The sequence below is a fragment of the Spermophilus citellus genome (assembly GCF_964194105.1).
Source record: "Spermophilus citellus genome assembly, chromosome: 10".
Taxonomy (NCBI): domain Eukaryota; kingdom Metazoa; phylum Chordata; class Mammalia; order Rodentia; family Sciuridae; genus Spermophilus; species Spermophilus citellus.
Genome location: NC_138197.1, coordinates 82,809,051 through 82,829,721, shown reverse-complemented (window position 1 = coordinate 82,829,721; position 20,671 = coordinate 82,809,051). Strand labels below are relative to the sequence as shown.

Here is a 20,671-nt window from a genome sequence, read left to right as displayed (position 1 = left end):
TATGTATCTTTTCTGTCTTGTTGACTACTCTGTTCCAAGAGCTACGCTGAATAATTACATGTTGAGTAAATCTGTAGAACTGGAATACAATAAGATGTGGGGGCAATGAGAATATTTATTAAATGCCTCATTCCTACTCAGTCCTGAAGCAGTAAAACTCTGGTGGACTTTTAAAAACTGTTGCTATGGTTCAGACATGGTATTCCCCAAAAGCTCATGTGTGAGACAATGCAAGAAGGTTTGAAGGAGAAGGATTGGGTTGTACGTCAACTTAATCAGTTAATTAATCCCTGATGGGATTAATCGGGTGGAAACTGGAGGCAGGTGGAATGTTGCTGGAGGAAGTGGTTCATTGGGGATGTGGCTTTGAGGTATATATTTGTATATGACAATAGGAGACCTCTTTCTCTGTTTCCTGATCACCATGTGAACTGCTCCCCTTTACCACACACTCTGCCATGATGTTCAGCTTCACCTCAAGCCCTAAGAAATGGAGCCTGCTGTCTATGTATGGAGACCTCTGAAACTATGAGCCCCTGAATAAACCTTTCCTCCTCTACAATTGTGCTGGTCAGGCCTTTAGTCACAGCAGCAAAAAAGCTGACTGAAACAACTGTGTAAGATATATGTGAACGATAAAGAGTATCAAAATGATGAATATTTTAAATATACTCTAAAAGTAAAAAATAACTTAAAATTTTAAAAATGAAAATCTATATTATTGTGCATATTTCTTCTGCCATTTGTTTTCTCTCCATGTAGTATAGCAAAAGGAAAAAGTCAGAGATGTAAGGACCAAAAAGGTCAAAGCTCTAAAATGAAGCCTTAGCACTTCATGAAGAGTAAAACTTGTAAACTAGAAGACCAATCTATGTAATTTATTAACTTAATTCAGTGTCATTCATGAAGTGTTTAAAATTTTTCATGAAGACCAAGAATCTCTTACCTTTAATAAGAAATCAATAGCCTAAATATAAAACATTTCTAAAAACTCTCAATTAGAATATTATCTACTTGAAAAACTAAGAAAAACTACATATAGAAAAGGATAATTTCATATTAAGTATTCTTTTTTACCTGGTTCTGTGAAAGTGGAGGCTCATGGTTAAATGTTAATCCTGCTTTAATAAGTGAAGTTAAAGCTTCTGCTCCCCATTCTCTCATTCGAGAGTTTGGATGCTGGCAGACCTGAAGGTACATATGTTGAAAAATCAAATATTTAATTTGTGTACATAACTATGAATCACACATCAATTGAGCAAAGAAAAATTAAAATATTACATTTTCTTTTCACTTTTTAAAAATTACATCAAGTAAGGATTGGAAAAAAACTTACATCAAAAATGTCAGTAAGCTTACCTTCTGAATGAGGGCAAGAGGAAGCAACAAAGAGAAGACAAAAGAAAAAAGCTGAAACTAAAACAAGTCACAGAAAAGAAAGGATTTCATAATAGTAAAGGACACATCATCAGAGCAAATAAAAGCGGCAAGCTGAAATACTAAGGTTTTCTTTCTTTTTTTCTTTTCAGTGCTGGAGATTATACCCAGGTCCCTGCAAGTACTCTAATACTGAACTACATCTCTAATCTCAATGCTAAGTTCTTAATTAAGTTCACAATCAAAGACTGTGATACATTTTAAAAATTTTATCTGTTCCCATTTGATGAGATGATCCAAACATGAAGAAATCAGCTCATATCCTTTACTTATTCTTAAAAATAATTCTGACAAAATAAAGAGAAAACCTTCTGTATGTCAGTTTTTCTAATAATAACTTTCTCAGGTTTCTAAAATAATATCAAATGACCTAGATAACACGAACCTGAATTGTATATAGACACATGTACCAACACAAGAAGCTGGCTATTAAGCAGCAACTAATCATTAAGAGTACCCTCAAACTGAATGCAAGATAATATAAATTCGATAAAATCCCCTGGTACTATCTATGGTTAAAAATACCAAATAGATTTTCCCCTAATAGGTTATCTCATAATTGTAGCAAAAATCTGTAAATGAACAGTGTTTACTACTAACTCTCAGCCCCAACTGGCCTGATGGATCATGAGACTGTATAATAAGCTGACAGCTGATTTCTCTGATATTTATCAATTTAAAAATTTCACCCATTTTCAGCCAATAAAAGCAATCTACTCCCTCACCAAACCAATCACTACACAACATTAGTCCTTGATAAAATATACGGATGTAAATGCACAGGAAAGGGGCAAGGAAAGTTAATACTTTGGTTATCTGGAACTACTGGCTCAATGTGGATGTCTTTATTAATAAAAAAATAAAATATAATATTTAAGAAAGAGTTTACCTCAAGTAGATGACCAGTGAGAGGTCTCCATAAAATTTCTATTCGGTGCATGTTAACTAGACCGGTTTCTAACAATTTGGCAACAGCAAACAGAGATGGTTCCTAGGGAGAAAACATATTGCATTTTAATATTATAAGGAGAATTCTGGGTACATGAACTGTAAATAAAAACAGAATACTCTAAAGAGCATGAGTATCATTAATTAGCATATATAAAGTTACTTAATAAATATAACAAAACCTATTGTCACAAAACAAGCCTTTCTGTCAAGATATTCTACTATTCAGAATAGATCCTAATTAGATCATTTGATTGAAAAACGCTTTTACAGGGAAAGGGTAAAAGTCCAAAAGTTATACTTAACCTAGAGAATGGCTAACAATAAGAGTACTTCATTTAAACATCTACAAATTTAAAGATTTTTTTATTATATATTTCTAACACTTTTATAGTACTGACAATATCCAATACGGAAATGCTTAATAGTATCTTTCTTAGTAGAAATCAGTGAATTAAGTACATTAAGGTTTTAAGACCCTTCCTCCCTGTGCTAATGTGGAGGTGTCTACAAATTTTGATGGCAGAAAAATTAATAATTCTAGAGAAAATATGGTATTGTGGTTGTGACTGACATCTATGAAGTTTTAACTGTCTGAGATTTCATCTTGATTCTGCCACTTAACAGCTATGTAACCTTAGGTAAATTGCTCTCTCTACTGAACTTTTTAATCATTAACATGGAAATAATAATAGTATAGAAACTACCTCACATCACAAAGTACATGACACATAAGAAATCCCTCTCAAATGATGTCTAGTATTACTTCTTCCCCTTTCTCCTTATTTTAGCCAGAATATACACAGGAATCCTATATAGCATTTAAAAGAACACAAAGATGTCTAAGATTCATACCTAAAGAAGTTTACTCAAGAACCCTAGAATGTAGTTGGCATTTTTACTTTTTAAAAATGCCATAGGTGACTTTGAAAACACCCAAAGTTAAGAGTCACTAGGAAGAGTAAAGCTTTGGGTAGAGAAATAGATAGGTTCAAATCCAAACTCTACTGTTTACTAAATAAATGATCTCAGGCAAGTTACTTATGCTCTCTATTTTCATTTGTAAGAAGACAAGGCTAACACAGAAGCTCATAAAGTTGTTTTAAGTGATTAAATTAATTAAGTCAGTGGTGAGCATACAGAAAACACTCAATGAAAAATAGCTGCTTTAATACTTCTATTGTTACACTGAGCTGGGTAATATGCTTTGCTTCATACTTATCAGCTTCACCTTCTAAGAAAGAATTTAAAAACCTTACAATAAATTACATCCATAACACATTAGTGCAAATTCCTGAAATGAAGACCAAAACAAAGATGTTGGTCATTTTAAAGTAATCTCTACAATAGAAATCCCTACATTTAACTCACTCAGAACAGATGACATTGTTAAATCTATTTTCTTAACAATGTAGAAAATTAACTTATTTTAATATCTGCATATTCATCACACTTATAATACTTTTTTATAGAAGTCACAACTGACTAATAAATTTTTAATAACCTCCATCTAGAAATGTTTTTATAAAGTCTGTATTTAATACATTTATAATACAATATTATTCAATTCCTCCCCCCCTTATTTTGTGCTAGGGAATTGAACCCAGCGCCTTGCAGATTACTTGAATATTTTTATAAAGCTTTCATTTTCATTTCATATTTGTCATTTCACTTTATAAAACTGAATCCTAAAATGGAGAGATGTGAATCCACTCTTATAAGAAATTATCTCAGTACTACTCAGTATATTCATGTTTTCAACATTTGTTCCCTCTAAGTCTTCCTTAAAAGTCACATCTGCCCCTCTTGAAATTGTATTCTTCAAGGTTAACAACAATTATTAAACACCAAAGCTCCTGTTTTTCTCTCATCGATTATGATTTCTTGTAAAGTTTTTATCTTTTGATTTCCATGAATTTGCCTTTTATAATCTGGTTTTTTTTTTGGTGGGGTGGGGTACTGGGGATTGAACTCAGGGGCACTTAACCACTGAGCCCTTTTGTTGTATTTTATTTAGAGACAGGGTCTCACTGAGTTGCTAGGTCCTTGCTAAATTGCTCAGGCTGGCTTTGAACTTGAGATCCTCCTGCTTTAGCCTCCCAAGACACTGGGATTACAGGTGTGCGATACCACACCTGGCTTGCCTTTTTAAATCTAAACCCTACCATTCCTTTACTATCTAGTTCCAATCACACTAGTTTATTTTGGCTAACTTAACTCATTTTAATAGATATATAAGTATCTCATGTAATAAAGAATTAAGAATTCCTAAAATAAGTTTTATCAAATAATATCTATACTATATATTTTGGGGGGGACAGGAGGGTGGTGGGGGCAGGGATTACCAGAGATTAAACCCAGGAGCATTGAACCATATCCCCAGCCCTTTTTTATTTTTGAGACAGGGTCTCGCTAAGTTGCTCAGAGCCTTGTGAAATTGCTGAGGCTGGTCTTGAACCTGTGATCCTCCTGTCTGAGCCTATCAAACTACTGGGATTGCAGGCATGTACCACAAAGCCCAGTAATATCTATACTATTTGCTTAGACTCTCATACCAAATTAACTGTGATTTAACTAGAGTGAAGCAGTTTATATCTTATTTAAAAGTAGAAACCTATTTCTTTTATATCTTCCAGCAGAGTGTTTGTTACATGAACACATAAATTCTCAAGAAATTATAAGTTTGCATGTTTTTCTTTACGGCACTCTTCAAAATATTATAGTTTTGTGTTAAGAATCTCAAAGGTGGAGGATTACTCACATATCAATAAATTGATTAGTTTACTATACTTGTATCCTTGCATGAATTTTTGGAGCAAATTTTAATACATGTTTCCAAACACCTAAATGTTTATGTAATTATCTAGTTATATGCTATAATAAATAAACCTATGCTTTAATGAGAATTTCTTCTTAGAGAGTAAGTCACATGAGCCAAGATAACAAACCATAGTACACAGAATTAAGGATTAAGGAGACAACATATTTTTGGACCATACATATAGATATGTTAAATAAATTACTGGGTTTTCTTCATGTTATTTGTAAATGGTGAAACTATATTCATTAATTTCAAAATATAGAAAGGACTTTATTTTTGTGTGGTTCTGAGGGTCAAACCCAGAACCTCACACATACCAGGCATGCATTCTACCACTGAGATATATCCCCAGCCTGAAAGCAGTTTATTTGAAATATTACTAAGATATAAATAAGCCCAAATTTTCCTGTGCTTTCCAAGTATAACAAAATGAAAATGTGAATATAAAGAAATGTTTCTGAATGTCAATATTCAAAAGTACTGTTCTATTGATTTAATCAGTAAACACAAAGTTTAATTTCAAAGTTAGGAGAGTCACTACCTTTAGATCCCAATGAAGGCATGAGAAATGAAGACATGTATTCCTTAATTGAAATACTGTAATATTCTGATCAAAAATTTTAATCATAAGCATTACTGTGACATTTTAGGAAATAAATTCATAAAAATTATGATGCATTATTCTTTATAAAAATCGTTTTTAGAAATATTCACTACTCGAGCCAGGTGCAGTTAACACACTCCTGTAATCCCAGCTGCTCAGGAAGCTAAGACAGGAGGGCTGTGAGTTCAAAGCCAGCCTGAGCAACTTAATGAGGCACTAAGGAACTCTATCTCTAAATAAAAGACCCTATCTCTAAATAAAAAAGGGATAGAGATGTGCCTCAGATGGGCTTAATCCCTGGTACAGGAAGAAAAGAAAGAAAAAAGAAAGTCACTGCACAAGAAAAATGGGCACAATTTAAGTCATATAACATATTTAGACACATAAATAGTAACACAAATCATGTCCTCTTTACTCCCCCTTCTACTAATAATAACCAAAAATGGTAAAAACCTATCAGTCTATTGTCAACAAACTAAGTATTGGTCCTACTAGCAAAACACTGAGATCATAACATCTTATATGAGTAAATGCAATACTATATTTAGAATAGAAAGGTAGATTATCAGACCTTATTATTTCCATAGGCCATATCCATTGCTTCTAGAGATAAGGAACAGAGTGCATTTATTAAATGATGTAATGATACATCATCAAGATACCTAAAATAAAAATGAAGAAATAAGATATTTTGATCTAAAATATATAGCTAGTAAAATATTTTTCTATCAAATGTAAAATTGACTCTTACTGCGAGCTTTCAAACAATCTTGAAAGTATATTGGAAATCACTGGTAAATCTGTCATCACTGCAGTTGTTAGAACCTAAGAGAAGCATATTAAATTAAATATAACATGACATTTTTGGAAGCACTAATTAGATAAGAAGGACTAGAGCTTACTGTACTAGGTCCTTCTACAGCTCTTCCAGGTTTCAAGGCACCACCACTACTAGGCTTTAATCCCAGAATCCATACAAGATGCTGAAAAATTAAAACAAAGCAAATACACTTATAAAACTATAAAAATTCTAATAACTAGAATTAAAGGCAGTAGTAACTACTAATAAACAAAATTAAAATCAGTAATTAATATTCTTATAAAATAATTACACCAAGTGTAAGCAGTAGAACTTAGGCCATTATGAGAAGCACTCTACCACGTTCTATGATATGAGCTGTCATTTATTCCTTTGTAACTTCTCATTTTACATGCTTACTTTGTCATAGGTCTGCGTGAAGCACCAATAGATAATGCTTAGTTTAACTGTTAGCAATTATAAGTAATAATATGCTAACCTCTGACCCAGTACTTGAACATACCTGAAGAGTTGCCAAGACAAGTTGCCATGATGTTCCAAGAACAGCTCCATGACAGTGTGCCAAGTTAAGCAGAGTCCTCATACACTGGATATTTTTGGAAGTTAGCTATATTGAAAAAGGATATATCTGCAAGATCTGTTAAGCATTCTTAAAAAGTATAAGTTTATAAAGCAGCATTAATACATTCAAAGACTTTTTAAAAGTAAAACAAAGAAATATTAAGAAAACAGGTTTGAATATTTTTACAAAACACAAATTAATCTGACTAAAAGTTGTCATGTTCATTACAATGTGACTGAATAGTTAACCAGTTTCTCCTAAAAATACTCTCCAGGTAAAAGAAAGTAATAACTACAGTAATAAATTTTGGCAAATGCAAAAAGGGGTAAAACATGTTTCCTTTAATAATTAATTGGTAACTAACAAAAACAAGTATATTACCATTACTGTCCCTTGAGGCTGGACTGCTAGAGGTTGACCCACTGCCACAACCTGCTGGTGAGACTCACTTGATGGACTTATCATCATAACACTTTGGCCTTGAATAGAATACGCTAGAATACAAAGGAAAGTCTAAATAAGTAAAAAAAAAAAAATGCTTTTATATTGCAATCAGAGTAACAGAATATTTTAAAATATTAATTTGATTAAATAAAGTTCCACCGTGACACTTATTTAAATATCAATAATATCTATTATGAGTGTGCTAACATTATGAAAACTCATTGGGTATGGGGTATAAAAACCAAGACAAGTTAAGCAAATATTAAGTGGTTTTCAGTATCGATTGTAAAAAAATTATAAAACTCTAGTTATTATCTTCATAAACAAAATGGAATTAGAACAAATTAAGTTTAAACATCTATTTGTAGTATACTTGTATAGTTAAAGTCAGAGAGCAATATATTTTTAGTTTGAAAACTTTACTATCACATTAATGTATACTATACATGCTCTCAAAGTATTCAACGTAAATGAATTTTTGAAGGTGAGCTTAACCTAAGTAGTTATAAACATTAACCATTCTACTAGTTCCATTTAATACAAAATATCAACCACTATTTCAATATTATGTTAAATTTTTAACAGACTTATAGTTTTGTTTGCATGATTATGTTTTAAAAAGATATTATTATCCTCTCCCACTCCCACTGTATTAAAGAGATGGAAAAAAACTGAAACTCAGGGACAATCACTTCCCTAAGACCACACAGTCAGTAAGTGGAACAGCAGAAATGTGAACTCAGAATTTCTATAATCATTTCTCTATATTACCCAACAAGATGGAGGGAACGTTGTACAAGCTTAAGTCTTACATTTATTGGAAAGTGTAGCTGCTGTGGTGGTGTTCAATACAGTAAGGGCATAATGCGGAGGCAAGGAACCTTTGCATATTGCAGTTATAAAGGCATCTCTTGAAGTTACAAGGCCCAGTCTTCCACAAAGAGCAGCCATAGTCAGTTCAGCTTTTAAGATATTCTCAGTGGCAGCTTCATCTGTGCTGAAAAGATAAGGTATTTTATTTAACTGATTAACTTATTTTAAATTGAATTATAAAATATGACTTGAAATTAGGTATTCAGTAAAGTCTTAAGAAAATCTACCCAAAATATCAAAAATCAATATACTTAAGAAGGAATTTTAACCAATTAACATAATATCTGAAAATTTAAACTGGGTAAATACAATGTACAATGCACACATTTATTATGGAAGAAAATTATCAAGAACTTAAAAGATTTAACTTAAAACATGGAGCATTTTAAAATCAGCAAAAATTCTGCAATCCTAAAGAAAAATAAATCAAATAAATTAAATATGATAATGATCATTGTAAAAATAGTAGTATGTCTTAAAATGAATAGAGTGTTCTATAATTTGGGATTGTATTTTCTATTAAAACACTGACACTGTGACAATTGTGGTAGAGGGCAGGGCAGGGACAGGATGAGGAAGAGCAATGGCTGTAAAAGAATAATGTTCTTGAAGAAATGATAAGGATCACTTGCACATTGTATACATATATTTTATCGAACTGTATTCCAAAGATATGAACAATTAAAAATAAGTTATAATGTTCTTTCTATATACCCTTTAGCAACCCAGGCTTATTTTTTGATTGAACTAGACCCTAGTAATTTCCAGACTAAATGGATTTCAGAAGTTCTGAAAGTTTGAACTGTAAGAAAAATGCACAGCCTACATGTGGCCACAGAGGGAATCTTCCTCTTAAGCCAAATGCACTCTAAATACTGAAATGTCATTTTCACAGCTAATACAGTTTTTCCAGATGGATTATTTTTCAAAATTGGTCGACATTAGTAGAAGTACAGATTATTTTTTTTTATTAGTTGCTCATGACAATACAAAGATCTTGACATATCATACATTTGAGTCAAGTGGGGTATGGTTTCCCATTTTTCCAAGTGTGCAGGTTGCAGAATCACATTGGTTATATAGACACGTATGTACATACAGCAATACTAGTGTCTATTTTATTCTGCTGCCCTTCCTATCCCCCTTCCCCGCCCCTCCCCTCCCATCGCCTCTCTCTGCCCAGTCTAATATGATGCCTTTCTTTTTTTTTTTTTCCCTCACATCATCATACATGTACATTTCTTTGAGTTTGAAACGAACCAATGTTGAAAGTAATGTTCTCTGGGTGGAAATGTGAATAAAGATGTTTCTAAAGTCAAAAAATAAAAATAAGTTATAATGTTCTTTCTATATAAAACACTAATATTAGAAAATAAATTCTTCAAATTCAAGTAAACCATTTTAATATTTGTTTAACTCCCATGATCTAATATAAAACTTACAAAGACTTAATACCTGGCATCAAGAAGGAGTGACAGTGCAGCAAGAAGACCACACCAGCAAGCATTCACCATTTCTTCCCAAACAGCTCTACTAACTTCAAGGAAAAAATAATAATAATACTTAATGACAATAATAGATGTCATAATATTTAATGACAATTCAAATTCTAAAATCTCCCATGTTAATTGACAATAAGTCAAATATTTTATCAACTCAACTGTTAGAATACTGAATCTTTTGTATTTAAAATATACCCGAATAAATAAAACTTTAGGTCAGGCATGGTTGTACACATAAAGACTCCTAGCTACTCCAAAGGCTGAGCAAGAATATTACAAGGTCCAGGCCAGCCTAAGCAACTTTGTAAGACACTATCTCAAAATAAAAATAAAAAAATAAAAAGGGCTGGGGATATAGCTCAGTGGTAGAGTGTCACTGGGTTCAATTCCCAGTGCCAGAAACAAACAAACAAAAAAACAAAATTAAAAGCTATACCATAGTGGCTTAAAACTTTATAAAGTCTTAAAACTAAGTTGTTTGAAAACATCTATTGTAAGATCTTTCTATACATGAGTTAACTGATTCATATCTTATTAAAGATATATTAACATCAGTTCCTATTTTCTTCTCTATTAGCCAAACTTTCAATCTCTAGGACCAGCTGGGAATGAGGATGAGCTATATAATAATAAGCTGGCTTGGGCAGGATTCTGATTACGTACATTGGAAATCATGCAAATAAGCAAACACATTGAGTAAATGAGAGTGGGAAACTGAAGTTACAAATATGGAAAGGTAAAAATAAACCCAGTGGTATTGAACTGGAATAGAAAAATTAATATGATATCATAGTATTTAATAGAGCAAGACAGACATTTTTGAAATATTGAGATATGTGTTGTTGTTTTGTGTGTATTTCCTATCCAAGTAGCAAGAAGCATCCCTAGTGCCCATGTGTTAGTTTCAATACTATTCTCCAAGACTTCTTGGAAAACTAACCTGACATTGGGGCTGGATAAGAAATACTTAACATCTTATTTTATTAAACAGTGAGGAAATACCCAAATAAGGTCAAAAGACTTGAGACACATATTGAAGGGAACACAGGGCTGGGCAGGGTGGCACATGCCTGTAATCCCAGTCGCTCACGAGACTGAGGCAGGGGCATTGCAGGTTCAAAGCCAGCCTCAGCAATTTAAAGAAGCTGTAAACAATCTAGTGAAACCCTGTCTCAAAATAAAAAGGGCTAGGGATGTGGCTCAGAGAGTAAGTGTCCTTGGGTTCAGTCCCTGGTACCCAGCCCCCAAACCCTCTAGCAAAAAAAAAAAAAAAAAAAAAAAAAAAGACGCTAGCTTCAAACAGGTCAGTCTGAGCATCAAACTAAATAATGATAGTCATAGATTTAGTCTTTTGAATAAAATCAAAATCCATGAATCTACACTAAATAAAATTAAAATCCATGAATCTACATTAATATAAGTGTATAAATGTCTAAGAATAGCAAATGGTGGAGAAGAGAAAGAACTTTTATAATATATTTTATTAGAAAAATATGTGATTTTACACAAAGGAAATCTGGCTGACATATTAGTCATAGATAAAAGTAAATACCTCCAATTATGAGATAAATTGACACTGTATACTTCCTAATGCACTGGCACACTAAATATAACACAGCAACATTTCTATGCTAATTCTGCATCAAATGAATAAATTAAATATAATTGTGAAGAAACATAAGACAAAAGCAAATTGTCCTGGTTCCTCAGAAGTATCAAGGTCATATAAAACAAGGAAAAACTAAGGAATGTGATCCACACTGAAGGAAAGCATAGACACATCGAGATTAAATTCAACAGATAAACCTGGACCATAAGAACACTATAGGGGTAACTGACAAAATCTGAATGAGTTGTGGGTTTAGATATTATTGGATTGATCCTAATTTCTGATAGTGTTTGTACTATAGTATGTTGGAGACTTAGTTTTAGAAAATCCACACAAAGTAATTAAGGGGCAATGAGGCATCATATCTACAACTTATTCTCAAATAGTTCAGAAAAAACAATGACATGTACATAAATAAAATGGTAAGGTAAATATGGTAAAGTGTTAACAATGGGGAATAAGGGTAAATGACAAGAAAACTCTACTACTTTTGCCAGTTCTCTGTAAATTTCAAAATAATAATTAAAAATACAGAATGGTAATACACACCTATTTCCTTATCCATTTGGTCTGATGTTGACTGTAAATCTTGCTGTTCTGATGAATGCATTGGTGAAGAAGCCACTTCTGAGGTAGACTGATGTTCTGTTTCAACCTCTCCTAACTCTCCTTCAATCATACTAGTGATTCCCCGAACAAGGTCTAGCAAACAATGGAATGCCACAGACATGGCATAACCTTCTGGTATAGTTGGAGGCTCAACTTTGTCCAGCATCTCTAGGCTGAAATTTTGAAAAAATTAAACACTAATGAGAAACCAAAATCAATAAATATGCAAAATTCTTTCCATTATTTGTAGACTATGAAAACTGACATTAATAGAATAGCCAAAATAAAAAGATATTTCTGAGTTTGTTTAATTTGGAGAAGATCCATTTATCATATTCTAAGAAACTGATTAGAAAAATTAAGACCTGGCCCCTGCCATAACTAATTATTTTAATTTTTTACTTCATTTTTCCCTACAACAGTGACAATACTTTCATTAATTGTTGATATTTGAAAAATAAAGATTTAGAAACAAAATAAATAAGCAAATTAAAAACTTTTCAAACTCTGATTTTAGGTGCTTTTAAAATGAGGTGCTAAAATCAATACTACAAAGAGGAAAATACTTTCACATTGGGGAAAAGCATAATTGTGAGATACCTAGTTTACCTATCATTCCAGATACAATATACCAAGAGTATAAACAATACTTAACACAAGTGTCAAGTTCAAGTTGCAGAAGTGTTTCTACTGCATAGTTAAGAGAAAACTTTCAGAGGGAAGGACAAAAAAATCTTGTGTCTTACACTATGCCAAATAAGGAATTGTGGTTTTAAGCATTGTATAGTTTTCTGTCAAGATAACACCACGAAGAAAGAATAATCCAATTGGGAATGAATTAATGGTACTGAGACAACTGGACATACAAGAGAGACATTGGATCTCTACTTTATGCCACACACAAAATTAAATAAAAATGAACCAATGACCTAAATGCAAAGGTAAAAATCTTCATGATCCCACATTAGATAATGGTTTGTAACATGAAGCCAAGAGTGCAAACAACAAAAGAAACATGGGGGTTGGGATTACAGCTCAGTTGTAGAGCACTTGCCTTGCACATGTGAGGACTGGGTTTGATCCTCAGCACCATGTAAAAATAAAATAAAAGTATCGTGTCCATCTACAACTAAAATAATTTTTTTAAAAAAGGAAAAGCAACACTAGATTCAACAAAACTATTGTTAAAACTATTGTGCTTCTAAGTGCAGTATCAAGAAAAATAAAAACAACTCAGAATATGAGAAAAATTTTGCAAATTAGATATCCAACAAGAGACTTGAATCTAGGATATAAGAAAGCTCTTACAACTATATAATAAAAAGATAACCAAATTATAAAAAGCAAAAGATCTGAATAGACATTTCCCCCAAGAGGACAGATAAATAGTCTACAAGCACAAAAATAGATTCTCAATATTGTTAATCATTAGGGAAGTACACAATACCACTTTGTAACCACTAGAATCTCTAGCATCAAAAAGATGAACAATTTCAAATATTGCTCAGGATGTGGAAAAATCTAAAATCCTTTATACATTGTTAATAGGAATGTAAAATGATGCAGTTGCTTGGCAAACAGTTTGACAGTTCCTCAAAAGTAACTCATGAAAAAAACACAGACACTGAAACTGAGTATTAAAGTGAAGTAGTTATTAATTAGTAGTTTTCAACTCAAATCTGACTGAGCTTAAGCAATTGAACCACTAATATGTATCAAATCAGCTTTGTAAAATTTAGGTAATAGAAAAATATTGATATTATTGATCAAGAAATTTAAACTCAAATGGGGAGATAAAGTCCATGGATTATCAGGACTTTATCAGGCCAGTTATCACAAAATCACATAGTAAACAAATCAATGAGAAGCATCTTGTTCAACAGATTGCTGTTTTCAAAGAATATGTTATTAGGAAAATACATCAAAATGAAAATAATTCTAAAGACCAAAAACTCTGATTTTTAAATTCTATGATGTAGGCTTTAAGTATATATAATAGTTAAGAAAAAGGGTGATTTACATTTTGTATTCATGTCAAAAACAAAACACTTGTTTTCCTCCAAATTTTTCATTGGTGCATAATAGTGGGATTGTATATAATGGTGGGATTTGTTGTTACATATTCATATGTGCACATTCATAACAGTATAATTTGGCCACTATCATTCCTAAGTATTTTCCCTTTCCCTTTACTCGTCTTACCTCCAGTCCCTTTTCTCTATTCTACTTACCTCCCTTTGAATTTCCATGATATCCCCCAACCTTTCTTTTCCTTTTTCCTCTACAGCTTCATATACAAGAGAAAATGTACAACCCTTGACATTCAGAATTTCAATTATTTTGCTTAACATAATGTTTTTGAGTTCTATCCATTTTCCTGCAATTGACATATCTCATTTTTTCTTTTTGGCTGATGTTAATTTGTTGCATATGTTAATTTGGCTATTATGAATTGTGCTGCTATAAATATAGGTATGCATGTATCACTATGGTTTGGTTACTTTAATTTCTTAGTATTAATACTAAGAAGTGCTATAGCCAGGTCATAAGGTGGTTCCATTCTTAGCCTTCTGAAGAACCTCAATACTGATTTCAATAGTTATTATACTAATTTACAATCCCACCAACAGTGTACAAGTGTTCCATTTTCTCCACATCTTCCCTAGCAGTTATTATTGTTTGTATTCTTCATGGAATCCATTCGGACGAGACTGAGACAAAAATCTCAGTATAGTTTTGATTTATATTTTCCTAAAGCTAACGATGAAGAAAGCTTTTTTCATATATTTGTTGATCATTTGTATTTCTTTTTTTGAGAAATGTCTGTTTTAATCATTTGCCCACTAATTAATTGGGTTACTTGGTTTTGTTGCTGTTAAGGTTTTTTACTTCTTTATATGTTATTGATATTAATCCTCTGTAAAGAGAGTAGCTAGCAAAATTTTTCTCCCATTCTGTAGGCTCTCTCTTCACTTTCTTACTTCCTTTGTTATGCAGAAGCTTTTTAATTAGATGCCATCCTATTTATTAACTCTTGGCATTATTTCCAGAACTTCAGGGTTTCTACTGAGAAAGAGATTGCCTATGTCTATATGTGGCAATGTTGACCCTACAATTTTTTTCTAGGAGTCGCATACTTTCTGGTCTTATTTGTAGGCCTTTGATCCATTTTGAGTTGACTTTAGTGCAAGGTAACAGATAAGAGTCTAGTTTCATTCTTCTACACATGAACATCCTTGCTTTTTCCAGATTTTAAAATAAATAGTTTCAGTTTTTCCATATCCACTATGAGGTTGGCTTTGGGTTTTTCAAATGATAAACTTTTATGATGTTGAGGTAGATTCTTTAGTTTCTTCAATGTGTTTATCATGAATTGTTGATGAATTGTGTTGCACTCTTTTTCTCCTCTATTCAGATGACTAAATGATTTCTGTCTTTAATTGTGTTTACAAGATGAATTACATTTATTGATTTGCATATGTTAAACCAACCTTGCATACCTGAGATAAAATCAACTTGGTGATGATGTACAATCTTCTTAATATGCTCTTGAATACAATTTACTAATATTTCATAAGGATTTTTGTATCTAAGTTCATCAGGGACACTTCTGTAGTTTTCTTTCCTTGATGTGTCCTTCCTTATCTGGTTTTGGTATGAGTGTGATACTGGCTTTGTAGAATTAATTTGGAAGTGTTTCATACCTTTCAATTTCATGGAATAATTTCAGGAGCATTGTCATCAGTTCCTCTTTAAAAATCCAGTAGAATTCAGGCGAGAATCTACCCATTCCTGGCTTTTCTTTATTGGAAGGATTTTTATTACTGTTTCTACCTCATTGCTAGTTATTGCTCACTTTAGGTTTTCTGTGTCCTTTTTATTCAATTTTTTGCAGGTCGGCTGTGCCTAGAAATGTATCCATTTCTTCTAGATTTTCCAATTGATTACAGTATAAGTGTTCAAAATAGTCCCTAATGATCTGCTGGATTTGTGTGAAGTCTGAACTGGATTATCCTTTTTCATCTCTAATTTTATTAATTTGGGTCTTCTCTCTTTGTTTTTTGGCTAGTTTGGCCAAGGGCTTATTAATCTTATCTTTTCAAAGAACCAATTCTTCCTTTTAATTCAGGATCCTTTGTATTTTTTTCTTAGTTTCACTGCTTTTGGCTCTGGTCTTAATTATTTTTCTTCCTTCTATTGGTTTTAAAATTGGTGTGTTCTTTTTTTTTTGGGGGGGGGTGCCACAAATTGAACTCAGTGGTACTACACCACTGAGCCACATCCCAGCCCTATTTTGTATTTTATTTAGAGACAGGGTCTCACTGAGTTGTTTAGCACCTTGCAACTGTTAAGGCTGGCTTTGATCTTCCTGCCTCAGCCTTCTGAGCAGCTGGGATTACCACCATGCCCAGCTGTTCTTTTTAAAGGGACTTGATATTTATTAGGTTATTTATTTAGGATCTTTTTGATTTTCTTTCTTTCTTCTAAATATTTTTTTTAGTTGTAGTTAGACACAATTTTTTTAATTTATTTGTCTATCTATCTATTTATTTATATGTGGTGTTGAGGATCGAACCCAGGGTCTTGCACATGCGAGGTGAGCACTCTACCACTGAGCCACAACCCCAGCCCTCCACCCTCCACCCCCCACCCCCGGCGCCCACCATTGATTTTCTTATGTAGGTACTTATAGCTATAAACTCTTGTCTCAGAATTGCTTTCACAGTGTCCCAGAGATTCTGGGATATTATATCTCTATTCTTGTTTAAGTCCAAGAATTTTTAAATTTTTCTCTTAATTTCTTCTATCATCCATTCATCATTCAAAAGTGTATTATTCAGGGCTGGAGCTGGAGCTCAGTGGCAGAGTGATTGCCCGGTATGTGTAAGGCACTGGGTTCCACCATTAGCACCACATAAGAATAAACAAATAAAATAAAAGCATGCTATCCATACACAACTACTAAAAAATTTTTTTAAGTGTATTGTTCAACATCCACATTTTATATAGTTCTTATAGATTTTTGGAGTTCATTTCTAATTTATTTCCATTATGATCTGATAAGAGTTGCTTTGCAGCCTAAAATATGGTCTATTTTGAAGAAGGTTCTATGATTTCCATGTGCTTAACTCTAAGAAGATTAGCAAAATATTTAAAATAACATTCCTCACATATAGGATGTTGAAAGTTAGATATATCACTACTCCCATTTTATAAATGAGAGAATGAGGTTAAAAATTTAATTTACAAAGGTAACTCAATTAATAAGAAGATCTAAATTGAAGAGTATGAAACCAAGCCATATTAGTGTATGTTTGTGTTTTTATTTACTGACTACATCACTCACTAAAATGTAAGCTTCATAAGGGCAAGAATTTTATTCTGTGTTGGTTTTGTTTTATGTCAGTTTGTAAAATGAGGTGAACTATCTAGATAATTATTAATGCCTCCTTTGGCACTAGAAATCAAATTATTTTACAATATGATCCTCTAATGCACTAGAGTCATTATCATTATTTTTTTTAACCAAAGCAGAGCCAATATTAGACTAAGTAATGTCTTTTAAAATATACAATGAATATAAAAATTTAGATTTATAGTAGTTAATTTTTATTTTACATTTTAAGTCTTGATTTACTGTCATCAAAATAGTAGTTTACTTATATACAACAATTATTCAAAGTATATCAGTAACTGACTCACAGTAACTAAAGCAATATTAAACCCATGTAATATTGATTGCTTTATTTCTGTTAGTATTACATTTCACTAGTTATTAAGAAAAATCAATAATACATTGCTGAATATTTATTTGTTAAACTGATGGCTAACTGCAGTTTCAATAAATTAAGAACCAGAGTTAACATGTGTTTAACCTTAACAACAAGAATAATTATTTAAAATAACGTTCCTCCCATGTAGAACGTTGAAAGTTACATATACCAGTGCTTCCATTTTATAGATGAGAGACATTAAATTAAAACAATGATTAATTTGCTAAACGAAGTTTTGTAGGAAACTTGAGGAGGTAAAGAAATCATATTTGTTTTATAATGCTGTTAACAGTCTATATAAATAGCACAAAAGAAAACAAACAAAATCCAGTTCTAAATAAAATCCTCAAAATTGACAACAGCAAATGAGCTCTAAAATATATTAGAAATATGGGGTCTAAATTTAAAATATAATACACACAAAAGCATTTTAGGATTAAATATTATTCCTAACACTATTTTGTTCCTTATAAAATAATGTCACCATTACTTACTAGGTGGCTTTAGCACTGCCTTGAACTGTTACCGTCAGAATAGGTATCCAAGTTCCTCTATATTCAAATGCTGGTAGCAAAGTAACACCTCCACCAATTCCCACCATTCCTGAGTTAGCTGGACCTGAGACTGGGCCACCTGAATTATTGTTGCCTATTAGATAAGGAGGGAAAGCAAAGATACCAATTTACTACTTGATTACAAATTAATACTATTCAAACACCTGGTCAATCTTCAAATTCTTTTCTGTACTATAGGTATTACACATATAAATGAAATTTATTAACCTAGTCTGTCTACCAAAGAAATCTATTTCCCTAAAACACTACTTCCTTTTTTATACAAAAGCTATTAGTGTAAGTAAAAATATAGAAAAAATATTTTTAAAAATAGGATTTGTTCAAGTAAGAAGAAAAGAGACAGAACTCCCTCAGGATAAGAGGGACCTGATAGAGGTTGCCCTGAACAAAATTTTTATTATACTTTTGATTAGACCTCTTTTTACCAAAGGTAGGAATAAAAAATACAAAGTCTATCAAACAGATAGTACAAAGTGATAAAGAAGGTAAAAGGAAACAAGCTTAAAACAAACTTAAAACACGTTAACCTCTTTTGTTAAAAAAGAGACTGACAAACCTCCTAAAGTAGTAACTATCTAGTCTCTTTTAAAAGAGGAATCAAATGAAGATTCTTCTAAAACGAATGGTATCTAAACTTTTGTTCTCATATGATTAGAGAAACAAAAATATACCAGAAAAGAAAATAAAAATAAATGTCACAGTAAGATCAAATTATTTGTTAAGTATAAATTGTTACTATGAAAATATTTACTTAATCCAAATTTCCCTAGATAGAATTTCTAAAATAAACCCTCTCAGAACAGTGAATATTGTAAATTATAGCAGAACATAAAAACAAAATATGAATATGCTTTACCAGCTTGGTTGGTTGTAGCAGGATTTCCAGTAGGAGGAACAAGAAACAAGGACTGGATAAATGATCCCAGTGCATTCACAATATCACGAAAAACCTTGGTAGAATGTTGTTTCATATCATAGGACTGACAAAATGACCTGTAAAATCATTTTAAATGTTTCTGAGAAAAAAATTTGAATGCATTTAAAAAAATTAGAATTTTTTTTAAAGCAAGTAATGTTGTTATTGTACTTTCAATGCCATACTCAAAAGATTCTTCATCACACCTGAGTAATTTTACCAATTTAGGACAAAGGTTCATATTGAAGTCAATGTTCTAAAAAAAAAGATCTTGGCTATATTTACTCAGCAAATTCAGACAAATAGCAATTATTGACTACATGTTTTGACTTCATTCGTTGCCATGCCTCCACCCTGTCCCTTCATATATTTATACATATATATAAATTATACAAATTTTCTGTTTAAAAATCACTAATATTTGGGAATACTTAAAATCTTCCCACTAGTTTACTAACCTACTACTAGTTTATTAACCTATCCATTACAAAATATTGCTGAGGTTTTACCTTAACAGCTGAGGCTGCACACATAATCTGTGTATTGATTCAACCGCAACAGCTCGTAGCCACTGTGGTTTATCTGCATCCAGAAATTTCACCAAAAGTGACAGAAATATTTCACATTCAGTTACCTAAAAAGTATAGGGTTTTTTATATTTGTTTGAATCAAAGAAAATAATAAAAAGTTGCATTCTTACTCTTAATTTAGTGCCATAGACAATAAAATCTTTTAGATTTGAAATAAAAATTCTTAATGGTGATTAGAGAAAAAGACAAAAGTAATTATAAGGAAAAAAGTTAGCAATAAAAAAACTCATAGTATCTCCTTAGTACATCCCTGAAAACACTAGTATTCTGCTAACATAGTTAATCCTTTATCCTTATTCTTTAGAAAGTATAGCACACCAGTAAATCCTCTTCAACCCTGCCAATAATATTTAGGGAACAAGTAGGGAAGTGGTATTTATTTGGCCTCATGACAATAAAAAATTTCTAAACACTTTGACTTCACTACCACAAGGCCTGGCAATGATTTAACATAACAGTACAACTACACTGATCCTTATATTTCTTTATCTTTTTAAAAATCTCTTGACACTCCATACTGACTGATATTTCTATATCCTAATTATTTTTACTTTTACTATTTTGCTGACAATTTAAAAAGTTTTAAA

General features: G+C 31.9%; 1 protein-coding gene across 6 annotated transcripts in view; it reads right to left on the bottom strand.

Annotated features, from left to right (window-relative positions):
- MON2 (MON2 homolog, regulator of endosome-to-Golgi trafficking) overlaps positions 1 to 20,671 on the bottom strand; it is a 112,381-nt gene that overhangs the window by 53,221 nt on the left and 38,489 nt on the right. For all 6 annotated transcript variants that reach the window (XR_014024070.1, XM_081309961.1, XM_081309962.1 and 3 more), the window contains 13 exons: positions 20,004 to 20,128; positions 19,435 to 19,571; positions 18,498 to 18,651; positions 12,170 to 12,402; positions 9,965 to 10,046; positions 8,449 to 8,633; positions 7,574 to 7,686; positions 7,133 to 7,237; positions 6,713 to 6,793; positions 6,562 to 6,635; positions 6,382 to 6,472; positions 2,327 to 2,428; positions 1,078 to 1,188 (listed from right to left, as the gene is read on the bottom strand). Coding sequence is in view for 5 of the 6 variants with exons in the window: in XM_081309961.1 (XP_081166087.1) it covers positions 1,078 to 1,188; positions 2,327 to 2,428; positions 6,382 to 6,472; positions 6,562 to 6,635; positions 6,713 to 6,793; positions 7,133 to 7,237; positions 7,574 to 7,686; positions 8,449 to 8,633; positions 9,965 to 10,046; positions 12,170 to 12,402; positions 18,498 to 18,651; positions 19,435 to 19,571; positions 20,004 to 20,128 (1,593 nt within the window). In the remaining variant the exon portion in view is untranslated. The remainder of the gene's footprint in view (positions 1 to 1,077; positions 1,189 to 2,326; positions 2,429 to 6,381; positions 6,473 to 6,561; positions 6,636 to 6,712; positions 6,794 to 7,132; positions 7,238 to 7,573; positions 7,687 to 8,448; positions 8,634 to 9,964; positions 10,047 to 12,169; positions 12,403 to 18,497; positions 18,652 to 19,434; positions 19,572 to 20,003; positions 20,129 to 20,671) is intronic.